We start from the raw sequence: 23,494 nt of genomic DNA, 5'->3' as shown, positions 1-23,494 counted from the left end.
ACATTATCCCTCCCCCTCTGTTATTCATTATCTATATGGATCACATTATGAAGGAAAGTGGTATTAAACATGATATCAGAATTAGAGATGTTAATGTCAGCTCTTTGCTTTATGCGGACGATGTTATACTCCCAAATAAATCCACTACAAGTTTGCAAGATTCCCTGACTAAATTGAATAACTGTTGTAATAGATATGGCATAAAGGTCAGCAATAAAAAGACAAAGACAATGAAAATAGGAAGAATCGTTAAAAATGTCAACTGTGTTTTGAACAGAGAACCTGTGGAACAAGTAAAACATTTCAGCTACTTAGGCACGATTTTTAGTGAAGATGGTAAATTGAATATGGAAATAGACAATAGAATCAACAAAGCTGGTATGGTGGGAAGTCAATTGGAAAAAGAGAGAAATTAGTTGGAACGCTAAATTAGCTGTGTACAAGACAGTGTTGAAACCAGTTTTAACTTAGGATCTGAGAGCTGGGTCAGAAGTAAAACACTTGACCAAAGACTAGAGACCGCAGATATGTGAGTCCTGAGAAAGATAAGAGGTGTGAACAGATGGCATCAGTGGCAATATCATATTAAAAACGAGGATATTAGGAAACAACTAGACATTGTCAGCATCCAGGAATGCATTAGCAGAGCTAATCTCAGGTGGAATGATCACTTAAACAGAATGGGCAAAGAAAGATTAGCAAAACAAGTATTCTCTGCCAGGTTGGCAGGAAAACAATCTAGAGGAAGACCAAGATATAGGTGGATTGATACGGTACAAAGTGCCTTAGACGATAGAAATATAAGATCTGATAATGTTGGAGTCTTGACAAGTGACAGACTGATTTGGAGGAAAATTGTAGATAGGATGTTAGTAATGATGTAAATTTTTCATGTAGTAATATCATCCTGTACACCCTTTTAGGGTACACATCAGGAATTTGATGCGTACATTCATGATGCTCTGACCAGCTGTCTTTGTAAGATACTAGCCAACTTTCTCCGTTATTTAGAAAGCAACAGTCTTCTCTCCAATACACAATGTGGTTTCCGTAGACATCTATCAACTTTAGACCATTTAGTTCGGTTAGAAACTTGTTAGGAGATTCATTTCTGAAGCGAGAACATTTTGTCTGAGTTTTTTTTTGACAAGGAAAAAGCCTATGACACAGCCTTGAGATATGGCATATTAAAAGAGCTCTATAACCTTGGTCTCAAAAGACACCTCCCTATATTTATTAAAAACTTCCTGTCCAGGCGAACTTTCCAAGTCAGAGTGGGAAGTACGCTATCTCGACTCTATTATCAAGAACAAGGTGTTCCCCAAGGCTCTGTCTTAATTGTATTCCTCTTTGCTATTAAAAGTAACTCAATCGTTGAACAGCTTCCTCCCACTGTAGACAATGCTCTATATGTTGATGACTTCACAATTTACTGTCACTCATGTAACATGAGGGTAATTGAAAGACAACTTCAGCAAGTAATTAATCATGTCTCTCTCTGTGGGCTCTTAATAACGCATTTAGGTTTTCAACAGAAAAAAGTGTCTGTGTGCACTTCTGTCAAAAACGCGCTCATCACCCAGATCCTGGGACATACTGTTATTCTAGTAGCTACAGAAACCAAGTTCTTAGGACTCATCTTTGGCAGAAAACTCACATTTCTAGCACACATTCATCAATTAATAGAAAAGTGCAAAAGAACTTTGAAACTCCACACTCTATCCTCTACTGAGTGGGGTGCTGATCGAGCTTCATTGCTCCATCTTTATCGTGCACTTACAGGGTGTTCGGGATAAATTTGACATATTTATAATTAATTATATTTTTCCGCAAGTTACATGTATTAACACACACTTCTCTTCATTTAAAAGTTTGGACCCTTCTTCATTCATATACAAGATGTCAGAAAGGATGGATAGCTGGAACCCACCTGAATCATGGAAGAGAATAACTTGTATCATGATGATTCGTGCCCGCCATCAAAATAAGGATATTACGACTGTTGCCCAATGCTCCCTGAATACAGTAAAAACAATCAGGCATGAACTAGAGACTTGCAATGGTGACTACGAGGATGTAGCAAGAAGAAAGATCCCTAGCAGACGATCTGATTGCGTTCGTACAGCAGAATTCCTCGCAAATCTGCAGGAACAGGTGTTGAAGAACCCTGGCATTGGAATTCGGGCTTTGTTCGTGGAGTTGCTAACTGTAGTCAAGCCCTGGATAACAAGGGTAGCCAATGGTAGGCCGTATGTATGGCAGCAGGATTCGGCCCCTTGCCACACCTCTGGGAAAAGTCAAAAATGGTTGTCTGAAAATTTCTACGACTTCACCAGTCCAAATGTTTGGCCTCCAAACTCCCCAGACCTTAACCCCATGGATTATTTTGTATGGGGCGCAGTTGAAAAAGACACCAATCGCACTTCCAGTAATACAAAAGCCCAGTTAATGGATAAAATTAAAACAGTTTTTGCGGCCCTTCCCAGGGAGACTGTAGCATCAGCTTGTTCGAGGTTCCGAAGCAGAATTGAAGCTGTGATCGATGCTAATGGTGGTTATTTTGAGTAAATCTTGTTGATAGTATTGTAATTAACTCTGCCTGTAATGTTTTTTTGTCAATTCATTAAATTTAATAGATACAAAGAAGATTTTCTTTTTCCTTACGAAACTGTCAAATTTATCCCGAACACCCTGTATATGTTCAAAGCTGGATTATGGGTCTCAAGTCTATGGTTTGGCAAGACAGAGTAACCTACGGTGGTTGGATTCCATCCATCATCAGGGTATACGGATAGTTACTGGTGCCTTTCGCACCTCACCCACTCAAAGTCTCTATGCTGAAGCAAATGAACCAGCTCTATCACTTCAACGGAAATAGTTGTCTCTTAATTATGTCCTAAAAATGAAATCTCTCCCATATCACCCTACATGGAATAGCTTCTCTCTGCATTGGAAAGCTCAATATCACATATATCAAACTGCTATACATCCTTTTGGTATGCGTATTAAAGAAACTGTGCAAGCTGTTAGTATAAATGTTGACAACCTTAGCTACACTAAACATAACAGCATTCCTCCATGGCAGATTTACGCACCATTCTGCAACCTCTCACTTTGTCAGCTACAGAAATCTTATACCCCCATCATCCATTTACCTATGATTGTTTAATGCGCACAGAGCAGCACACGCTGATTTCTTACCCATCTATACTGATTGTTCAAGAACTAACACCTCTGTTGGCTGTGCTGCTGTGTTTCTTGAAATTGTTATCTCAAATCAGATCCCACCAAACTGCAGTAATTATACAGCAGAGTTACATGCCATTCAGCTTGCACTTGTGCATATAAAAGAAAACTGCTACCAAAAGTGTATAATTTATACAAACTCATTGAGCTCTTTACAGGCTATTTCCTCTTCTATGTATAATCTGCATCCAGTACTTTATTAGGTGCTACACCTGCTTCACAAAATGAAAATCCTTAATTTCGATGTCTACGTCTGCTGGATTCCCAGCCACATCGTAATCAAAGGAAATGAGGCTGCAGATGCAGCTGCTAAATTAGCTCATACCTTCTCTACATATTGTTTGACAGTTCCATATACAGACTACAGAAAACTTATAAGATCAAAGCTAATTGCTCAGTGGGAGTTAACATGGCAAGAAGTATCAACATACAAATTATATAACATTAAACACTGGCATTCTAGTCAACTTACAAAGAGAAGGGAGGAGGTTGTCCTTGCTAGGCTCTGCATAGGTCACAGTCACCTTATGCATTCTCATTTACTGAGAGCTGATGACCCTCCCATATGTGAAAAATGCAACACACATCTCACTATTCATCATATTTTGGTAGATTGTCAAAAATTTACACGAGAGGAATGAAATTTTCACTTATCAAACCAAGCCATATACACTCAGGGAAATGCTAGCAGACTCAGGCAAATTGCATGATGTTTTTAATATTTTAGAAAGAATTAATTTGTACAAACACATTTGATCATAAATTGTTTATATGTAAATACTTTTTTGCTTAACTTAACTTTTATACATACAGTGGTACCTTGGATTGCGAGTAACTTGGTCTGCGAGTGTTTCGCAAGACGAGCAAAAATTTTTAATAAATTTTAACTTGATAAACGAGCAACGTCTTGCAATACGAGTACTGTATTACCTATACGCTTTGTCTGCTGAACGTCACATGATCACAAGCCGCTCGGGGTTGTGGGTAATTGTCTCATGCGTGGTCTCAGTCGGCATACCTCATTTGTATAGTCTACATTCGTGCTAGTGTTGTGACCACGTGTGTGTGCGTAAAGCATTTTTTTATTTTGTGTCCAAATGTAGTGACTGTTCTTTATTAACTGTGCTACGACAATGGCCCCAATGAAGAAAAGGGTTGAAAAGGAAGGCTAAGAAGAAGGAGATGATTACAGTGGACGTTAAGAAGGAAATCATCGGGAAGCACGAACAAGGTATGCAAGTGGCTGCCATGGCAAGATTTTGTAAGAAGTCTACATCTAAGAGGCTTAGGGAGGTGTGTAAAATGTGGGAAACACTGCAAAATTTTGTAGAAAAGCATCACCGGAGTAAGGCTATGGAGTGCGAGCGATGAATCTGTTTAACGACAATGCAATGTCATATTTCCGTGAAATCCTCAAAAGGAGGCAAAAGCATGTGTCATTAGATAGGTTCCTTGTTAAAGTCGCACAAAAAGAAAAAGAGTCAACAGATAGCAGTGATTCCGTTAGTGACAATGAAAGTCATCCTACCCAATACAATTACTGTAATATGTAATTGTAATGTAATTAATAAATTCAATTACTTTATGTATTTTGTATTAATCATTTTTATATGAATATTTTTGAGTTTTGGAACGAATCATCTGAGTTTCTATTATTTCTTATGGGGAAATTCGCTTTGATATACGAATGCTTTGGATTACAAGCATTTCTGGAACGAATTATGCTCACAAGCCAAGGTACCACTGTACATATTATTCATTAGGTTAAATCTGACCAATTATGTATTACCATAGGCCTTGATCTTGTATATATGTATCACCCTGCAGTAATTTTGTTAATATGTAAATACCATAATGTTAAACTTAAATTTTATGCATCAATACTGTATAATAATTCCTTTCTGACTTTAAGTATTAGTATAATAATGTTTGTTGTAATCTTACTAGATGTAGACACTGCTTTCCTTGACTTGTTTTATATATACATATGTTAACCTATAGTTATCTATTTATGTACTGCTGAAATCTTTGCAGTAATTTTGTTTATATGCAGATACTGCATCACTTAACATACATTTTGTGTATGCATCTTATTTACTACTTTATTTTTCGAATAATCATGTAGTGCTGTAGGACATCTTGCCTATTTGTGTACTTTCTAGTAATTCTGTTTATATGTATTGCTAAATTCTGTTTATACTGCATTGCTAAATTTAATTTTCATCCATGCATATTGTATAATAATCCCTTTTTGCCTATTTTTGTACTGCTATAAAGGCATCTGTTATAATTTTACATATATGTAGATACTGCATTCCTTGGTTTAGTGTTTCATATATTATGTATTAACTTATATTGTTAACTATTTTTGCACTCCTGTAATAACCTCTGACCTTGTGTGTTGCTGTGCCCTCTGCAGCAGTTCTTTTACCTAGAGATGCTGCTTTGTGAAACTAGATTCTTGTAGGGACATATTGTTTACAATTTTCTGTAAAATGCTAATGTTGTAACCTTTAGTATGGCACAGTATGACCTTTGTAGTTTTTGTGCCAAATAAATTATAAACCATTCAACCAATCAGTGGAACTAAAGCTGTCGCTCTCCTGTATGATGTCCTTTAGAATTTGTATTTCATTATATACTTCAGTGGTGCAAATATCCTTTTCATCATCAGTCAGTCTGCACAGTTAGCCTAGTAGCTTTGCGCTTTGCAACCATATGCCTGGGGAAGGAGTGTCTTAGGTTCGATTCCTGTCAACGACGTGAGGAGCTTAACCATCTTCCTCAGCCATAGCCAAGTTAGCTGGTCTTGGACGTCGACAGCAGGGTTTTTTCTACCAGTTTATCTGGTGTTTTTCATCCCGCAAGCAGGCAAACTGGTCTGTGGACACACGGATTACAGTCAGGAATACTGACCCAGCCATAGGTCTGATTCATCGGCCTATGCTGGTTCCGGAGCCTGGATAAAATTTGGGGGGGGGGGGGGACTAGATGGTACCGTGAACTCCCATAAAAAGGGGGAACGCATTATCATCACATGAAATTTATTTTATCATCAGTCAGCGCAACTTGTAAATCAGTGTTTTCTTAAAATGTCCTCATCCATTTGAAATTTCCTTAAAACTGGATAAAAACTGAAATATGTTAAAGTGATTTGCCAAGAGATCAAATCTTTCAGCTAAAGAATTAATAATAGTGTCCACAATTGGAAGAAAGAATGCAACTTTAAAGTTATATTGCAGATCAACTGGTGCTTCATCCAAACCTTCATAATAGAACAATCCTTTCTTATGTCTGATGTTATGTACTGCTTTTGAACTCAGGAGAAATTTCTAAATCTAATGCCAACTCTTCTGCCGATTCAAGTTATAACATTAAAATTTTCATCCAATCTAAATTCTTTAGTAAAGTTGATTACATTATTTAATGCATTTATAGATTCACTTAATGTTTTTGGATTCTGAAGCATTTTTACTCACTACATTGATCCTGCACAAAATTCACACCGGATAAGTGAACGCAAAAATCTATATTACACAATCATATAATCTATAATTTTTAATTTTCTATAATCTATAATCTTTAATTTTCAAAGCTAATGTTTTTGCTTTGAAAATTAAAATTATTTTGTACTATTTCAACTTCGTTTCAACTTCGTCAACTTTGTTATTATCATAAATTTCCACAAAAGAATCTAAAACTTCTCCAATATTATATCTAAGTGAACGAAGAGCATCACTCCTCACTTCCCATCTAGTATCTGATATTTTGGATTTTGGTGTACTTTTTCAATACAGCCCATTATGAATTTCTTGTATAGTAATCACTGTTTCAATATTTAGCAGCATTAGCAGTCGGCAAATTTAATGTGTCTGAACGTCGCTGTATTTTACTTTCATATTCGGTTCGTTATCGTATCCTTGTCCTCACAAAGTTTTAATATCTAAATTTAAATCTTTTAATTTATCTAAGACCAACCTTTCGGCATATGATGGCCAACCTATGTCAATTGCACCAAAAGTGATGTAGGATGCTTAGAAATGGCTCATTGTACCCCAATGATAATAAAAACGTAAGCCTGTTTACAAAAAGTATTACCCAAAAACTGATTTGTAGAAAAAAAAAGCTAAAACTTAATAATTATTTTTAGCCATTTTATTGTTTTGTGTACATCTTTTGTACATTCACTTGTTTTGATCCTGAGGCACCAAGTATTAGCAACAGCGGCGAGTTGCCAATTATCAGTTTGCAATTGATACTTGTGCACTATATAGTTGTGCTTTCTTCATCTTTTGTGAACATTTGCAGTTTTGTACTTGAGTTGTATGGTACAAGAGCTGTATGATGCATGAAACATAAAAGGTTGGCCATCCCTGATTTAAGAGGTACGTGGATAAACCTTCAGACTTTTTAAGAAATTTAGTTAGTTGCCCTTTCTGTTTCTCTTTTTCAAGTTTTTTTGCTGTTTTTCTTTTTTTTATTTGTAGCTCTGAATAATTGTTTTTTGTCTCCATTTATTTATTCTGAAGTAAAAAATCTATTGAACAAAAAGTTCAGTAAGGCAAAAAAAAAATGTAAATTTAAAAAAATTAAAACAAATACTTAAAGAAATGCATAAATTTGTCGTTGATTTGTAAAGGCTTAGGATAAATTTAGAATCTACTTACCTTAGTGTGAATTAGCTACACATTCATCATGTGTTTAGCAATCAACAGTTTGACGATTTACAAACAATGTGTGAGATCTGTTCCACAAAAAATGTCCAAATATCACTTCATAAATAGAGGTTAAGCCCGATGTGCATGCCTCACATCCTAACTGGCGAATGTGTGCTGCATGTAAAAAGAAAGTCAGTAGTGTAAGGCATCCCCTGTAACACGATGCCCCAAGTGAGCACCCAGCTTTATACCACACACAGCAAAAAAACAACTTGCAGTTTTTGCTAAATTTTATTAAATGTCGCAGTATTTATTACAATATATTTTGTGAATATCCACATTTAATAAACACCAATATTAAAACATGTTTTTATCTTATTTTTTTTACTCACTTCAGTGCCCCTTGATGAAGGCACCCTGATTCGACTCATCACCTGCTTACCGTGTTAGGCTGGCCCCGTAAGTGGCATTTATGTACATCTGCATAAAGGTTTTTAATTCAGTGGTTGGTATGTGTAGTAATGCTGATTCTGAAAATAGTCTCTCGAACCTATAGTGACTTCTGTGTAATATAATAGTCTTCTTTGGGTGACTTCTGAGTAATAAAATAGTCTCTCAAACCTATAGTGACTTTTGTGTAATATCAATAAATTCTTCCATTTAATCTAGTCTATATTCTTTGGTAATGGCTTTACCAAATCTTATGTCAACAGGAGCATTGATGGTTTCCTTGTCATCTGCCTGTCATCATGATGGCAGTACAGAGGTGATCAATTATGTTACCTTTCTTATGTTAAAGGTGTCTGAAGATATAGGCAAACTACTTAAATCAGTTGGTCTCCAGTTGGTGTCCTTTTGCCAAGTATCCTAGAATGTATCAAATTTCTTGCCAGTATGATTTATCATATTTTGGCCAAAGAGGTAGATCAGCAACCATGTGTTGCCATTAACGTTTAGACTCCATTAAATTCTGAGCCAGAAATCGGGCTATCCATCGAATATCTAATTCTTTGGAAAAAAAATTAAGTTTCTCCATACAAGTAATTAACTCTTAAATCCATATATAAAGAGAGTTGTGAAACCTTGCTACATGATCCGAATTTAAATAGAAGTAATGGACTAAAATTATCTCTTTAATGGAAAGTAGTTCTTCACATTCTGGAATTCGAATTTTTAAAATTTTTTTATTTTAATTAATGATCCCTTGTTAGAACCTTTGTTAGAATGTATCATTTGTTCATGCATTTTCACTGTTGAGTCTACCACTTTCTGTTCTAGTTTAATTTGAAAGTCATACTGAAGATGCCCTTGATAATATTGGAACAAAAATTCATTGCTAATAAAAATTACATAAGTAAAATCTGAATTATGTGTATTAAAATAAACTTTCATGATAGAAAAAGAAAGTAAAAATTGTCTCTTTTCAGTAACTAGTAATGTGACTTTCTAATGGCCAATTATCCTTTTCCATATCCCCCTCCCACACACACACACACACACACACATACAGGAAGGTATTTACATATGCAGCCACACCACTACCCATCTCAACAGTATCGCAAAACTTTTACTCACCGAGCTAGGGCTATTTGTTTGAATGGAACAGCCCTTGAAACTGAGCTCAGGGATCTTGCAACACCTTTTTAGCCAATGGCTATAGCCCATATAAAAGAGATAAAATACTGCATGCACCACTCCATCCCTCCTGTGCCCAACACACAGACTGCATCGCAGCAAAACTATTCCCATCTCAATATATTAAGGAATATCAGAAAATATATTATTATTATTATTATTACATGACACCTCCAAGGAGTGCAAAGACTCGAGGGAGGGCACCTACTCTACAACCAACACTTAATCCACCAACTACAGTGAACCACCACTATCATTATTTCCTACACCACCACCACCACTAGTATTTTTGTCTGTAAATTGCATGCGTTCTCAAGGCTAATTTGTCTGTATGTGGGATGAAAATCCCGAGTTTCCAGGGGAAAAAACCCTGCTACCTCCCTATGAGATCAGCTAAACTCACCTTCAATTGAAAAAAACAATATAAAGATTACTCTCTTCATGACGAAAATCAAACTTAGGCCTTTTTCAATTGAAGAGGGCAACGTACCATCATTCTTCCAATTGTGCTATGGAAATGCTTCTAAAGATCTTTACAAGTATGACCCTCATGTCACCTAAACCACTTATTCAGCTAGCTACCTTCATCTATCCTCTTAAAGATCATCTTTAAGAGGATGAATGATCCAAAGTAGGATCAGACTGACAGATCAGTTAACATTTGCCTTGAAGAACATAAAAATTATATCTGTGATCATCTATATTTCAAGTTTGGATTAGCAAGCTATGCTTTGGATACTTCTTCAGAGGATTGTAGGTAGTTTCTACACTGTAAAATTCTCACCAGGAATACTTTGTGGACAATGCCTACAGTGTCACCTATGGTTGGGAATGACTGAAAGGGAAAACCAGGCATTGGTATTGCATAGAAAGTCAATACTGCTATAGCTCTGAGAGACTATTTTTAGAATCAGCATCTGCTATGAAGAACTTTCCCAATGTCAGCAAGCATGGTTACATTAATTTGTCATAGATCTGTGAGACATTCATTCTGAGACCACATAGTCTGACTTATCCAAATTAACTTTATTGTTATTTGGTCCATAGAGGGTGCCATGTTATTACATTAGTTCTGTTTCACTTACAGTTTGAATTGTTTCTAATGATTTAGTTTAGTGCCTTTGTCCTTGTCATGGTCGAAATTTTTACTCAGGAGATGCTGGGTAGAAAAACAGCAAAATATTAGTAGGTCGATAAATTTTTTCCTCTAGTCGTGTAGTTTATACCATGAAGTACACCATGAAGTTTATACCATTGTGAATAAATACATGAAAATCAGCAGTAATATGCTACAGAAAGCTAATTGTTTTAAGAAAATACAGTAAAACAGATGAAAGTGAGTAATTTCATAGAGCATTAAATAAGGTGACCTTTCACTAATATAGCCTTAAACTAGATTCCTATATAATAAATATACTTTTCCATAAATATAAATTTAAAAAGATTCATATTTTAATTTTTTTTTCTCTTTCTTCCCCTCACCTATGGTGAGGGGAAAAAAGAGAAATAGGCTAGGGTTGGTGGTTAACAGAGCTGTTATGTTGTATCTTACTAAAAGTGCATTGTGAAGTAGTTTGTGTTTCACTGTCTGTCTATGTATGTATTCCTGGTGATGATAACGATCTTGATATAAAGGTCAAAATGTCAAGGGTTACTAGGGTTGGTGGTTAACAGAGTAATGTTGTATCTTACTAAAAGTGCATTGTTAAGTAGTTTGTGTTTCACTGTCTCTGTCTATGTATGTATTCCTGGTGATGATGACGATCTTGATATAAAGGTCAAAATGTCGAGAGTTATTTTTTTTAATGTTAGTTTTAAATAAAGTAATTGCTCTAACATGGAGTTTGTTTCCATAATTTCTATGCAGTGTAATCAAGTAAAGTAATTTGTCTGTAAATAAAAATTAATTATTCAGATCAGTAGCCTTATTAGTAACTTAATTTAAAAAAATAGTATCTACATGACAATATTATAATTGAAACATGAAATAAAGATATGTATTTCTCTTATTTGTTATTTTTTTAGGCTATGGTCAATGTTCAGATGCTTTCAGAATTGGAGGAAGTTATACAGTACAAACTAATAGCTGAGAGAAGAGAGGCTATTAAACAAAAGTGGTGGGACAGGTTGCAGGCGAGTTTCTATGTTTTTTGAAATACCTAACATTGTGTGTGTGATAAATAATAATAACAGTGAGTTCTGTGATTGCCTGCCATCTAACCTTTCTTTTCTGACTAGATCTGAATCTTGTATTTCTTCTAGTTGGCCCATTAGCATTAACCATAATGGAACCCATCATTGCTTTCTTTTGTTTATGACTACTAAAGTAATCAACAATTACCTGTATCCCTTTTTATATGGTGACAAAATCAGATGTAATAGTCGAGTTACTGAGTGATCACTTCTCAAAAGTCTATCACCCAAGTGAGGATATCTCTATACCTATAGCAATACCTAATGTGAGAATTGAAGCTAAAGAATCAGAAGTATTAAATATATTGCAAAACTTAAATGCAAACACTGCGGTGGGCTTAGATGGAATATCAGCTCGGGTGTTGCGTGAATGTGCAAATGAATTGTCAACCCCTCTTACCTGGATATTTAATTTAAGTTTGAACTCTGGTATGGTCCCTAGGGAGTTGAAGTTAGGCAAAGTGGTTCCTTTGCATAAGGGTGGCTCTAAAACTGCGGTATTGAATTACAGACCAATCACCATCTCAGGAGTAGTGGTAAAAGTATTGGAAAAGTTGGTTAAAGACAAAATTCAAGAATGGGTGGATCAGGATATGATACTCTATAGAGGCCAACATGGTTTTGTTAAAGGTAGATCCTGCCTTAGCAATCTATTAACTATTCATAATAGAATAACATCAGAGTTGGACAAAGGAACTGGCTACACAGTGGTACTTCTGGATTTTGCTAAGGCTTTTGACAGGATACCCCATAGAACACTGTTACGCAAATTGGAGCAGATGGGAATGGATATTAAATTGGTGATATGGATAGGAGAATGGCTCAGGGAGAGATACCATAAGGTGGTGTATGGGGGAGCCGAGTCCAGAATGAGGCAGGTGACCAGTGGTGTGCCTCAGGGCTCTGTGCTTGGGCCAATGTTGTTTAATTTGTATATAAATGATATAGGAAACGGCTTAAAGGGAGATATTCAGTTGTTTGCTGATGATGCAAAGTTGTGTAGTGCAATAAAAAATCAAGCTGATGTTGAAAGTTTGCAGGAGGATTTAAATAAGCTGGTAAAATGGGCAAAAGAAAATGGATGTCAGTTCAATGTGGAAAAGTGTAAAGTCATGCATTTTGGGATTAAAAGATTACCAGCTGTGTACTACATCGATGGAAAGGTACTCCAAGAGATTGATGAGGCTAGGGACTTAGGGGTATTGGTAGATAGGGAGATGAAGTTCAGAGGACACATTGCTAAGGTGTCCAAGATTGCACATAGGATTACTTGGTTGTTGAGGAACACACTGACATCCAGAGATGAGGAGGTTATTATTCCCCTTTATAAAGCATTGATACTTCCACATTTGGATTACTGTGCTCAGGTCTGGTCACCTGGATTCCTTGGAGATGAGGAGGCTGTGGAGAGGGTTCAGAGAAGAGTGACCAAGTTGGTGAGTGATATAAAAAATGCTCCCTACATTGATAGATTGAGAGCTTGTGGATTGCAGAGGTTGGTTGATAGGCGAAGAAGAGGGGATATGATAGAAACATTCAAATTACTAAAAGGTTTTTATAGGATTGATGCAGGGGAAATGTTTCAGCTGTGTGATAGTGATGGAAGAACAAGAGGTTATCTCTGGAAATTAAAGAAGAGTGTGGTTAACAAAGGTGTCAGAACAAGGTTTTTTGCCTGGAGGGTGGTGAATGAGTGGAATTCATTGCCTGACTTTGTTGTGAGCTCTTCATCTGTAAATGAATTCAAGAAGAGATATGACAGATATTGTTTTGCTAGTTTGGGTCTCCCGCGATGAGTCTACTGACTCCATGGAGATACCCGTAATAATAATAAATAATAATACTTACAGCCGAAATCCCACTTTCATGCAGCTAAAGTAGGATTATTATGAAGTACATTTCAAATATTTTGTCAGAACATATATAAATATTATTATTATTAAGAGAGACCTCCAGAGAGTCAGGAACTCGTCAAGGGCCACTTACTTCATGCACCAGCTATCATACTTATTTTTGAATTCATTCACACTGCTTGCACACACAACATCCAATGGCAGTCCATTCCAATCACACCCCATCCTATGAGAGAAAAATCTAGCCCCCCCCCCTTCTTAGTGGCATTCTCAGCTTCCAAGGATGCCCGGATGCCCTCTTGTCCTTTTCCTCACCCTCCATAAAATAAAAAAATTCCATTAACTGAAATCCTGTATGACTTTTAGAAGTTTGTAAGTCTCAATCGTATCACCCCTCTTTCTCCTGTTTGCTAGTGTCTACAGTCTACAAATTCTCAATCTGTCTTCATAATTTGTATTTCACAATCCTGATATCATTTTTAACACTCTCCTTTCCACTCTCTTCACTGTATCAGTGATTGCAAATACTTTTGAGTTGTATTTACAATCTTTGCTACATGGCTTCTGAACTTCAACTTGCTATCTACTAACACTCCAAGATCTCTAGCCTAATCAGTTTCATAACTGCATGATAATTTGCATGACTTTACGTTTACTAACATTGAACCGACATCCATTTTCCCATGCTTACAATTCCAATCTATTCAAATTATTCTGCAAGTACTGCATATCAGCTGCATTCTTGATTAACCTACCTATTTTGGTATCTTCAGCAAATAGCTGTATGCAACCAGTCAAATCCTTACCAATATCATTAACATACAGATTGATTAACAGTGGACCAAACACTGATCATTGTGATACACCACTGGTTACCTTAAATCTTGCTGTATACACTTTTTGATGTCTGTCAATCAGCCATCCTCTTATCCACACTGATATTTTATAATTCAAACCCATATTCTCCAGTTTATGCAACAGTCTACCATGCTGTATTCTGTCAAAAGCCTTAGCAGAATCCAAAAGTATCATGGTGTATTCATTCTCCTTGTCTTGTTTAGTGGTAACATTATTATGAAATGTGAGCAAGTTGCTAAAACATAATCTTCCCTTAGTAAACCCATGCTGTTTGTTGCAAAGTAGAGATTCACTGTCAACCCACTTCTGAATGTTAGCCCTAATCAGTTTATCCAAAATCTTCACCACCACCACTCCTGATATACTAATTGGTTGGTAGTTAGCGATGCCAGTCTTTGCACCACCTTTGTTCAATGGAATTATCATACATTCTTTCCATTGTTGCAGAATATTCCCTGTTCTGAGATTCATATTATATAGCCTGATCAAAGAAAAAACCAGTTCAACTGAACACTCTTTTAGTACCTGTGCTGATATCTCATCAGTCGCTATTGATGAATTCTTATTCAGTTTGTACAGCAGCTCTGATACCTCATCTTCATATGCCTGAGTTTCTTCATCTAGTGAAGAGGTAGTATTGAGCTCAATGTTGCATATGCCAGGTTGATAGCTTTTAGCAAAATGGGCACTCATTACTCGAGCCTTCTGTATCTGTCACTCACATATCATTTCCATTCAGTAGAGACATTCTTTCACATGCACTTTGATTTGCAGAATCAGTTTCTTTTCATACAATAGTTATGACTCTTCTGTCCCTGAACCTTGTACTTTTCATAATATTGTATACTCTGTTATCTTTCTATCTATAGCTTTTGTATACTCTGTATGCCAGTTGAAATGAAAATTGAGATGGTTTGACAACTTTTGTAATGATTCCAGTACTTAATTTCAATGGAATTTGTCCAGCTAGATACCAGAACTATCTTGTTTGCATACTGATTGATAGAAAAAGTAAATTGAATAAACTTTTATTCATGTTTTGCTTTGCTGTTGTCTTCAGTGATGGCTTGAGATTAAAATAACCAGAGATGACTTCAATCTCAAGCCATGTAGGACATGGACAAAGTTGTTTTACTCTCAGATGTTTGTATAAAAAAGTTCTGAATTTTCACATAGATGTTGTTGTCAGTGATGTATTCCTGGTATTGATAAAATAAGGAGATTATTAATGTTTACATGAGGTATTCAACAGTTAACTGTGATACTCCCTTCCCCACTCATGCAAAGAGTGCCTAACTCTCTTTTAAAAGAAATATCAGATTTTTCTTCTGATTTAAGAAAATGCCTCAGTAAGAGTATGAAGACTATTGCAGGTAGCAGTTGATTTGAGCATATTGGCTTCTGTCATGCTCAAGATGCTTAAGATGCATTGTGCTAATTTGCTGATTCACATCTCCCTGTATGCAGAGCATAATGGGGAGATGTGAATCAGCAAATTAGCACAATGAGTGCAGGTCAGGTAAATGTTAAGGAGGACTTCAGTGACTGGGTGACATAGTTTGCAAGAAGAAAAGATCATGTAGTAGAAAGGAAATGGAAATTATTTACCTACAAGAGATATTTACGTGAAACATCATGTAATAGAGTAAGATTTGAGAGTACAGAATGTCATTAGGATCAGAAGATTTGTACATAATCAGGGTAGCTACATTGCTTCCAACTGAGGAAAGTAATCATGTGGTGTTGTATCGATTTCTTTATATTACGTTTTTTTTTTTTTTTTGTCTAACACATCAATACAAGTAAGAACCCTTTTCAGATATCACGTGGTACTTCTGGATAACAAAGGAAATGCCTCAGGGTTGAGCCAGTGCCAGTGTATTAGAGTTTCCGAGATCAACCTTTCGTAAAGCTCTAAGAAATTTATATTAATATTGCTGCACCACTTAGGGCCCTTAGACTAAACAAACTATATAACTATATTAATCAAGAAGCGATCCCTAGAATGTACTCAAGTGATACCCTATCTTTGCAGACGTGGCCAAAATTCTTACTCCCTAATTTTCCGCTGAGGTTCATGTTAAATTTTTGCAAGAGGTGCATCAGATTCCAAATTATTCCAAGACAATCTTGTTTGGATTCAAAAAGCAAGGTTTATTGAACACTATATAAATGTGACAGAATATATACAGAATATGATATTACAATTCTCACTCTAAGAAGGTTAATGACAATTAACCTTCTTAGAGTGAGAATGTTATCACTATCAGTTCAATCAGTTAATAAGTACTCTAGCTAGGTATGATACTTATAACAATAATTACTCTAAATTAGTCACAAGCAGACCACTCCAGGTACCAATAATGTCAATTATAATTCGTTACTAACATCAATCTTCACTCTGAATTATCCTAACATTCTTTAAGCACATACAATAACTCAGTACCGCAAAGCTATAATGTTATGATATACAACTTTAGATCACTTCAGTTCAGTTTATGATACTACTCTAGTTCTTTCTTCTGAATCACTACGCAACACAAATTCCATTCAATCATAGCTAGCAAAAATAGTAAATTCTACTTATCTATATTTGAAGTTCATCACACTTGCTGATCCGTTGAAATTTCCTCTCCTCATTCGAATGTTCCTTTGATTCCCTCAACAGGCTTTAAGGCACGTGGCTCTCCGATTTATCCATGAGTCTTAACGATCTCGCACGATGAGCGCGTAACCCTTCCTTCTAGGGATGGCTGGGCTTATTCTAGCTCCTCGGGACTGTAGATCTAGAATTTCCATCGATGCATCGTCCAAGCGCTCCGGAATGGAGGCGATGCCACTACTGTCCAGCTCATGACACCCGAGCGACAAACACGAGGAGATCCGGAAACGAAAAAGCCTGGTTGGGGGGGGGGGGGGGGGGGGTTCTTGACCCCTTTTATTTCACTCTTCATCTTGGTGATTCCCACAATCTACGATATCCACCTAGCGCTTGGAACATTTTGTCATGTGGGTCAACTTCACAGCGACCACCTTCTCCGTTACCCCTCTCGCGTCCGAAGGTATGTGATCGCCTGAGGCAAACTGTTCCCCTCACATTACTGCTCCGTGAACTTTGGACTTATAATCCACTCAGAATTTTATGCAAGTTATGTGACAATTCTAAATATTTATAGCTCTAACAAGTATTGAAATTTACACATCGCACTGTTAAATACACAAACAAGTGAGTGATCTTTACTTGAATTATTTGATAAACTACTCTTTTCTCTAAGTTTTGGAACACTTGATATATTTACAAGTTGTATTATAACACACTTAGAGACAAACATATGTATTTATGCCCCTTTCATTGGGTCTTGTTTGTTAAACTATGATGAGATTTCTAAATTCTCAATCTATCACAGTTTAACAGTGGTCTTGACTTGGGAGATTACCAAACATAAAATTTTCAGTTAAGGAGTATATATGGAACTGCAGTGCAGGTGATTATGACAGGCTTTGGAAGCATCTCGAAGCAGTGCAATGGCATAAGATTCTGCAAGAGAAGAATGTTAGCAGTGCATGAGAGATAGTCATGGGGGTATCTGAAGAAAGAAATCTCAGACCGTACACCCAAGTAAGGAGGATAAAGCAGGAGTTAGATAAACGAGTAGTATGAGTGAAATGAGTAATACAAGATACCGTCAAGAAAGGTGATCAGCATAATAAGGAAGGCAAAATAAGATTCATCATAGTTTGTACCAACTGGTAAATATCAGATAGTTTGTGAGTCTCATTTTCAAAAAGAATTTTACTTACATTGCTAAAACTGTTTTCTTATCCATCTTCTTCCTCTGTGTCCATTGTCTGTAGAGAGCAAGATCACCGAACGTGGGTGAGAATTGATGAATAAGTCAGTTTACCAACCGCTTCATGCAACATTTCTGAATTGTTTCTATTAGAAGTAATTGCTGCATCTTCAAGAATAATATTATTATGAATGTGATTTTGCAATATATATCTTGAATCTTGATTGAAGGCAAGTTGTTTCAAAACTATTAATGATGTTGACTGTGTTGAGCAGTAATCTTCCATGCCCAGGATCCATATATAAGTATGGCTTGACTGGTGGTTTAGTACAGATGAATTTTGATATTTGTGGTGATGAGTTTAGATTTCTAAATATTAGTTAGGCCTTTATGAAATTGAAGAGCTTTGTGCTTTCTTTTCATTATGTTACTTAGAGCATCATTTTACTCAAAATCTTTTACCTCATGAGTCAATTAGCAGATCTTCTGTTTTGTTTTTATAACATGTCAGTTTTACTTAATGGACTATGAATCTAATCGTTGCTCTATTTTTACATAAATTATTTAAGTGGATTTGAGCCATATGAAAGTAAGAGTTGATTAGTACAGCATCATCTGAAATAGAGACTGCTTGTGTGTATTTAGTCTTCTGAATCTTCAATCATTATTCCATACCTATTTCCTGTGAGTCTGAAAATATGGTCAAGGGTAATAATAAAAAGTTAGTAAGAGTCTTCCTGAAGAACCAGTGGAAATAAAAACCCTCTCATTTGTCTCTGAATTAACCATTACTCTTGCCTGGTAATTCTGGTATAGTTCTGCTATTTTTCTAATTATCAAGAGTATGCCATAATAACTGATAATTATGGACCTCTTTTGTTTATTGATTAAATTTAAGGCTTTTTCAGGAAGCCATAAAATATTTTGAGAAATCAGAATTATGAGCAGAAATTAGCTTATCAGGGAAAAGAAAATCTCAATGGGTTCTTTTGCTATATGGCAAATAAAAGAAAGAATGACTACAAAATAAGTTGAATGAGTACTGATGGCAGAAGATGATAGAAGCAGAAAAAATCTTCATTTACTGAGTGACCAATTTGCACAGATCTCTCATCCAGGGGAGGATATTTCTACAAAATTTATATTCTTATTGACTTAAACCAATATCCAAAATGATGGTACAACATGACAGATTTTCAAGCTGGCTGGGGTGTCACCCAGTTAAATAAGATCCCTGTTGTTTTCATCAGAGAACCAGGGTGAATGGCAAAAAGTCAGCTACTGGAACAAATTTCAGAAAAGAAATTGAGCTAGCAGAACAATTGAATGAGTACCAGATTGATGTGATAGACATTATCAAAACATAATAGACAAAAACGGGTCAGATATTTCTGAGCAATAAATTCAGTATTTTCTATTCAGGCAATGATGATAAAGGAAAAGGAGTAATAGCTATAATATTAAACTACTAAATATGCAGATAATCTTGAATGTCAGGCAGTATCAAGTCAAACAATGAGGACAAACATCAGAATGGAGGACTGGACAATGAGGCTTATTTGTGCATATGGTCAGCATCATATTTTTCCCAAAGAAGGTTCTTCTAAGGAAAGAAATGGAGGAATCTTTCGAGGCATTAGAGAAGGCAATACAAAGAAAAAGGAAAAGTTGGTCCTTGTTGAAGATCTAAACAGCAGAGTAAAAAAAAAGATTAGAAAAAAAGAGCAAATCTAATAATAAGTGCTTGCTAGATTTCTGTTCAGGACATGGACTAGTTATTACTAACAGCATGTTGCATAAACATGTGATCAAGTTCACGATGAGAGATGATGCAAGAAATAAAAGTTCTTAGCCTGTGTAGCTCAGTGGACATGGCATTTGCACACTACGGCACTTGGCCACACAAAAGTAGACTTGGTTTCAAATCTAGTTGGCGATTAGAGGAAATTTTTCTGATCTTTTTTTGAGCAGTTCCCAAATTAGTCGATTTCTGGCATGAGCAAACAGGTTTTTCGACCTGTAAACTCAAGAAAATTGACCATAGAACCCACACTATTTCAGATATTAAATATACTTTTAGGGTCAGGGACCACGAGATGGCGCCACTTGTTGAGCCATCTCTTCACTGCGTGCCACTTAATTAGTGACGATCTTGGGCCAGCTATCTCTGATTGGCTACCAGTGGAGATTGAACTGCCCGCTCAGCCTCTAAAAGGTTTGATAGGGCTAAAACGGCCTCACCTACTATCTATATACGGGAATGAAAGGTGTTAGCTGATTATTATTTTTTTTTTTTTTTTGGCTACGTTGTTGTTGTTAGTGATATCTTCATGTTAGTTTAGTACATAAAAGTATAAAGATGATCTGAAATTGGAAGTGATCACCATTTAGTTTTGACCAGGATAAAAGTAAATATATTGAAAAGAAAAGCGTATAAGAAAGTTTTAAAACAAATCAAAGCTGAGCAGCTTTCAGTGGTGAACTGTAGACTCAAATACACAAACATTATCAGAAGAAAAGTATAAAGTGTGAAAACAAGAGCTAAACCTTGGAGATTCAGTGACAATTTCTGAAGAAAACATTGATTGAATTCAGTCTTAGAGAGATGGTGAAGTTGTATGCAAGGATAAAAAAATCAGATAGTGGGTTTGGGAAGTTAAAGAGGCAATCAAGAAAAAGGAGAATGTGCTAAAAGTTCCTGGCAAATAAGTCAGCTTGGACCCTGAGAGAATACAGAGGAAAAAAAAAAAAAGAAAGCAAAGTACTGTGTAAAAAGTTTGATAGGGCTAAAACGGCCTCGCCTACTGTCTATATGGGAATAAAAGGTGTTAGCTGATTTTTTTTTACTACGTTGTTGTTGTTAGTGATATCTTCATGTTAATTTAGTACATAAAAGTATACAAATGATCTGAAATTGGAAGTGATCACCATTTAGTTTTGACCAGGATAAAAAATTTTTTAAGACTTCAATATTGTCAGATGTTATATTTCTTTTTCCTGTAGCACTTCTGATTATATCAGTTCACTTACATCTCAGTCTTCCTAAGTCATGGAAAGGCTTTGGTAAGAATATAGAAAATAAATATTTGGAAGGTGATAAAATATTGAAAAACACAGATATGGAGGAAAGTATTGGAAAAGGAATCAAAGTTAATAAAGTTAACATGAAAACCAAAGATAAAGATATTCCAGATGCTTGGAGAGATTACTTTGATGGTTTAATAAATGAAACCAAAGTGATAGAAAACACTCAACAGCAATGCAATCAGCAATATATATATATATATCGATACTTGAAGTATAAAAAGCCATCGAAAACCTGAAATGTGGAAAGGCAGCTGGGAGATGATATTCAACCAAGAACCCAGACAGCATGGGTTCTCGATATCAGGCATTTAATTATAACAAATTTCGGTGATGGATCATTTGCCAATGTCTGATGAATGCATCAACCAGAAAAAAAATTGCATGCAGTAAACTGAAGTGGATATGAATCATCATGTTTTAAAAGTATTGGGTTGGCAAATAAGTTTGTTCAGTTCATGCATTAGTACAAGTTTACACCGCTTCGTCTGTCGCTATTGGTGCGCTACCGCACAATGCTATTGTGCAGTTGGAAGCTGACATTTCTCATAACCTTTCAGTGAATTTTCGTTCAGCCTACTTCAGTTGCGTGTGTGTAACATATTTTTTTAGAAATGGAAGGAAATAACGTACATTACTGGCATATTTTGCTTTTTTATTTCAAAAAAGGCAAATGAGCTGCGTAGGCCCATAAAAAAATATGCAGCATATATGGGGATGGTGCCTTAACAGAAAACACGTATGCCAAAGGTGGTTTGCCAAATTCCATTCTGGAGATTTCGACTTCAGTGATGCACCTCGTGCCGGTCGCCTGACCAAGGCTGATTCGAGTGTTGTGAAGGATATCATCAGCAAAAATCCGTCACAAACAGTGCGGGAGATTGCTGCAGTACTGAACATATCCCATACAAGCATTGAAAACCATTTGCACAAGCTGGGATATGTTTCAAAACTCAATTTTTGGGTGCCACAATGAATTGACTGAAGCCAGTATGACTGATTGCATATCCATCTGTGATTCGCTGTGACATCGCCAAGGAAACAACCCATTTTGAAGTGGATGATTATGGGAGATGAAAAATGGGTCATGTACAACAACATGGTACGTAAAAGGTCATGGGGGGGGGGGCACAACAGCGAACTGCAAACAACCTCAAAAGCAGGATTGCACCCAAAGAAGATCATGCTCTCTGTGTGGTGGGATTATAAAGGTGTTGTCCACTACGAGGTGTTACCGTCAGGCAGAACGATTGATTCCACTGTCTATTGCTCACAGTTAACGCGACTGGCCCGTGCAATTAGCACAAAACGTCCTGAATTGGCAAATCAGAAAGGAGTTGTCTTTCACCATGACAACGCCAGACCCCACACATCGTTAACAACCCAGAATAAATTGTTACGTCTTGGCTGGGATGTTTTGCTGCATCCTCCGTATTCACTGGAACTGGCACCTTCGGATGACCACTTATTCCGATCGTTGCAGAATTCTCTGAATGGGAAAACCTTTGTAAATGAGGAGGCTGTCAAAAGACACCTGGGTCAGTTTTTCACCAGTAAACCTCAGGAGTTTTATGAACGCGGCATAATGAAGTTGGTGAATGGATGGCAAGAGATCATTGATAAAGAGGGTCGATATATAACTGACTAGTATGCATTATTATATATATTAACCCTTTAACATACAAAGACATCTGTGACACATCTTTTGTTTATTGCGCCAAAACTGATTTTGACATATCGCAGACGTTACGAAGTTCGCATCAATTTCAAATGAATTTCATACAAAGACGTCTGTGACACGTCTTTTGTTTATTGCTCCAAAATTGATTTTGACATATCGCAGACGTTACGAAGTTCGCATCAATTTTAAACGAATTTCATACAAAGACGTCTGTGACACGTCTTTTGTTTATTGCACCAAAATTGATTTTGACGTATCTCAGACGTTACGAAGTTCGCATCAATTTCAAATTAATTTATTTAGAGTTTAAAAATAATTTATATGTCAAAGGGTTAAATAAAATGTGTTTCATTCTGCTCTGAAAAACCGAACGAACTTATTTGCCAACAATACATAAAGGATGTAGTTCCATTCAATTTGATTCTGTGTTGAAGGCTATTTATATTTTGTTAGAAGCTATCTAATTCTTGACATGATTTATTCCAGATTGCAAAA

The 23,494-nt window shown here is 36.2% G+C and overlaps 1 protein-coding gene across 7 annotated transcripts in view; it reads left to right on the top strand.

Moving 5' to 3' along the window:
* mTor (serine/threonine-protein kinase Tor) overlaps positions 1–23,494 on the top strand; it is an 816,233-nt gene that overhangs the window by 518,104 nt on the left and 274,635 nt on the right. For all 7 annotated transcript variants that reach the window (XM_090412780.1, XM_090412800.1, XM_090412771.1 and 4 more), the window contains one exon: positions 11,565–11,672. In XM_090412780.1, coding sequence (XP_090268906.1) covers positions 11,565–11,672 — 108 coding nt within the window. The remainder of the gene's footprint in view (positions 1–11,564; positions 11,673–23,494) is intronic.

Source organism: Typopeltis vanoorti, chromosome 2, assembly GCF_054136105.1.
Source record: "Typopeltis vanoorti isolate ZY-2024b chromosome 2, IOZ_Tvanoo_1.0, whole genome shotgun sequence".
NCBI lineage: Eukaryota > Metazoa > Arthropoda > Arachnida > Uropygi > Thelyphonidae > Typopeltis > Typopeltis vanoorti.
Note: the sequence above shows the minus strand (reverse complement) of the source record. Positions and strands in the feature narration are given on the sequence as shown.